We start from the raw sequence: 3,592 nt of genomic DNA on the forward strand, positions 1-3,592 counted from the left end.
TTGTTCAATTTCTGCAGGCTAGAAGCAGTATTTCAAGTTTTGTTTTACTGTTCTTAAAGTGAAATAATCTTGAAAGTAAGATTTATCGACAATTTTTGCGAAGATCTAATTTTTCTAAAAAGCAGCGATTTCGTCAGCCAAATTAACTTCCTTTTCCTTTTTATGATTTAAAAGAGATTAAATTTACAGGCTCCAGTCTGCCTGGTAACAGCATAACAAAAGCGGCAGATTTGAGGCATTGTAATCCTTCAACCCCCTCCACTCAAACACCTCCTCTCCCTCCTCTCTCCCTCCCCCCACACGTGGCCTTCTGGCACGAGTCGGACAGCCTACAGCCTTATTACCATCACAATACTCCCCTGCCTCAGCCAATCAGTGTAAGGAACTCCACCAGCTGTCTTCTCAGCAGTCAGAAAGAACATAAAGAGGCTCCTGAGGAGACTCCTCTAGCATTTTACTTAGCTACCAAACGTTTCTCTGTCTATCGGGATCTTATCCATTGAGTAAGAAGCAGCCAGAAGCTTCTTCTCTTCTTTGTGGATAACTAATTTTTTTTTCCCCTTTTCCTACTGAATCATGACTCTGGAAGAAATCCACAGCCAGGAGATGGTTACCGAAAGCACCAATAGGTAATTATCAACCAGCAGCTGCTAGGAGGAAAGAAAACCTTTGCATTAAGCTGTAGCCAGGGCAAGCTCCTGTAGGGCTGGGGAGCACGTTCTTAGAGCCTGAGTTGGAGTATTCCAACCTCTGCTGGAAGGACGGCTCCGTACTCCGCCTGACCTTTCAAAGTGTTTTCCTTTTGCTGTCTGCAAGATGCAGAACGCTGGAAACTTTTATTCAAATAGCTCTGGTTCTATCGCCTTTTTAGCAAAAAAGATCCTTATAGTTTTTGACTGGGCTTGTAGCTACTGCTGTGGACGAAGAAAGAGAAGGTGGCAGAGTTGGTTTAAGGAGACTGTGGGGCAATTTTGGGGTGGAAAAAAGGTTGAAGAAAACATCCACAGTAGTAGTGTGTTGGGAAGGAAGGATATTTGAGAATCCACACTTTTACTTAACCAGTGTTCACAGCATCTACCCAACAGTCCTAGAGATCTTAACGATATTTCTCTCTTTCTTTCTGGACTTTTTCTCACCCGCATGCCTTCTTGTGTTGTCCCCTAGGATGCAGAACGCCGGGAAAGCATTGAGCGAGCTGCTGTTGTCTGCCCAACGCCAAGGCTGTCTTACTGCAGGCGTATATGAGTCTGCTAAAGTCATGAATGTGTGAGTATCCTATCAAGTAGTCCCAAGTTACCGATTATTATTATTATTTATTTTTATTATTAAAGTGTGAAATGGGAATCATTACTAGACCACCCAAGCAACATGTAGAAATAGAGTCAGAGACAGTAGAACAGCACCCCCACTCCCCCCCCCAAAAAAAACTCACCCTAAACTGTAATTTCAACGCAAAGTTGTATTCCTTGTTTTGACACTCTGATCTAATGTTCTTTCTCTTGTAACTTTCCTTTCCCCCTCTATACAGCGATCCAGATAACGTGGCTTTTTGTGTCCTGGGAGCAGATGAGGAAGATGAGGGTGACATTGCTCTGCAAATTCACTTCACTCTCATCCAGGCTTTCTGTTGTGAAAATGACATCGATATTGTTCGTGTCAACAATATTCAGAAGCTGGCAGAGATTTTAGGTGCTCATGAAGATTCTGGGGAACCCCAAGACCTACATTGCATTTTAATTACAGTAAGTATCATTCGATCCTGTTCACTTCTTCCTTACCTAACATCAAAGATAAATTGATGTGATCTGAATAGTAAAATGCTTGAATATTTCCTCTTTCCTCTTCATTGCAGAATCCCAATGAGAATTCCTGGAAAGATCCAGCTTTAGAAAAACTAAGCTTGTTCTGTGAAGAGAGCCGAAATGTAAATGACTGGGTACCCACTATCACTCTGCCTGAATGAGGAGGATAGTTCAAGGCGCTGGGGGGAGCCTTAAAACCTTTGTTGTCGAATCAACTTGGTGCTACACACCTGGGCTAACCAAACAACCGGTGGCCGATTCTGTAGATTAGCATGGAGGAGAAATCAGAATTGAGCTGCTTGGAATGGCATACAGTGGGCTGTTGCCAAAAGAAGAGAGGAGAGTGAACACACTGTGTCCGTGATTGGTTAGTGCCCACCAGTAAGCCTTTGTAGTGCTTCTGCACTGGAGAAGATGGCTTACCTTGGAGCTGAAAGAATATTGGAAGTTTATAAATCAGATGAAACTGTCTTGATAAGGAGAACAGGTTGAGGAAAGGGGAAAAAATAGCTACTAGAAGCTGAAACTGAGCTGTTCAGCAAAAAAAGGGAAACTGGGTCATGGATCCTTGGACTGAAGTAAAAATTGCAATTAAACAACCTTATTTACTAGGGACTTCTGCATTTTTTTCAAAATTGATTATTGCAGTAATCCTAAAAGAAGTGGTGCTCTTGATGAAGCAATGATGGAAGTTTACAATAATAAACTTATTGAAAATGAAGTATCCTATTTGCTTGTTTTGCTTTGGGGAGGTAAAACAAGAATTCCAAAAGCATTTCTCAGCATGTCACTAAGAGATTTTAGTTCTAGCTAGGCAGCATGCTTGTTTGAACCTTCACACTTTACTACTTACTATGGCAACTCAAGCAAACTGTTCCCAGGAGGAACAAGGTTCTTTCATACTTTTCCCTTTAAGAAATCCAAATATTCTAAAGTAGTAGCTAACTGAAGATAAAAGCAAATAATTTTTTTTCCATTCAATTTGATAATTTGACCTTTTGGCTTCTCTCCTCTATTCTTTGCTACAACTGGTTATCACAAAGTCTGGCACTGCATACTTAATAAGCTCTGCTTTTGTGGTAGGTGGCCTTTGTATTCTCCTTGAGTGATTTGACAGACTATTCCTTAAAGAAATTTTTGTGTCATAAAACAACTATGGACATATTAAGCAATATTTACATCCAGCAATAATTACAAAAGCAGCTATATTAAATATTATATTTAATGGCTGCATTTGATATTGCTTTTAGGTTTTTTTTCAATTTTGTTTTTAAATATTTTCAATTAACAGAAGTCTCTCTCCTACTAGTCTGCCCCTTAAAAAAGAAAAAAAAAAACAAATTAACAAACCTTAGGGAAATAAAACAAATTCCCACATTGTCCATATGCCCAATATATATATATTTAATTCTATATCCCATTACTTTCAGGAGGGTGGGTAGTATGCTTTGTCATCCTCTGGAGTTCTACTTGGTCATTGTTTTGATCAAAGTCCTTAAGTTTTTTTAAAGTTATTTGTCTTTACAATGTTGGATAACTTCATTGGAGCATGAATTATTCAATATTACTCTGTCTTGGTAACTCAACAAAGATTTGAAGAAAAATGTCGAGGCATTACATAGACATGATTAATTAGAAATACTACTTACATCTGCTATAACTACTTTGAGTTTTCTTCTTCCATACACAAAGGGACCATTATTCACAAATTTATTTGCAGTCTTACAAGATCCTTTTTTAAAAGTTACTTTTAAAAAATAATGTGGAAATTGGTTTTGCCTCTGCACTGA

The 3,592-nt window shown here is 39.0% G+C and overlaps 1 protein-coding gene across 1 annotated transcript; it reads left to right on the forward strand.

Moving 5' to 3' along the window:
- Window positions 1-431: 431 nt before the first annotated feature.
- On the forward strand, window positions 432-2,523 carry GADD45G (growth arrest and DNA damage inducible gamma). Its single transcript, XM_051982652.1, has 4 exons — window positions 432-629; window positions 1,165-1,266; window positions 1,529-1,742; window positions 1,853-2,523. The coding sequence occupies exons 1-4, from the start codon at window positions 577-579 to the stop codon at window positions 1,961-1,963; spliced, it is 480 nt and encodes a 159-aa protein (XP_051838612.1). The 5' UTR covers window positions 432-576; the 3' UTR covers window positions 1,964-2,523.
- Window positions 2,524-3,592: the final 1,069 nt, after the last annotated feature.

The sequence above is a fragment of the Antechinus flavipes genome, chromosome 1, assembly GCF_016432865.1.
Source record: "Antechinus flavipes isolate AdamAnt ecotype Samford, QLD, Australia chromosome 1, AdamAnt_v2, whole genome shotgun sequence".
NCBI classification, from domain to species: domain Eukaryota; kingdom Metazoa; phylum Chordata; class Mammalia; order Dasyuromorphia; family Dasyuridae; genus Antechinus; species Antechinus flavipes.

Coding starts and splice junctions, on each gene's coding strand:
- GADD45G (XM_051982652.1), top strand. CDS start 577: ATGACTCTGGAAGAAATCCACAGCCAGGAGATGGTTACCGAAAGCACC. Junction 630..1,164: donor GTTACCGAAAGCACCAATAG/GTAATTATCAAC, acceptor GTTGTCCCCTAG/GATGCAGAACGCCGGGAAAG. Junction 1,743..1,852: donor TACATTGCATTTTAATTACA/GTAAGTATCATT, acceptor TCTTCATTGCAG/AATCCCAATGAGAATTCCTG.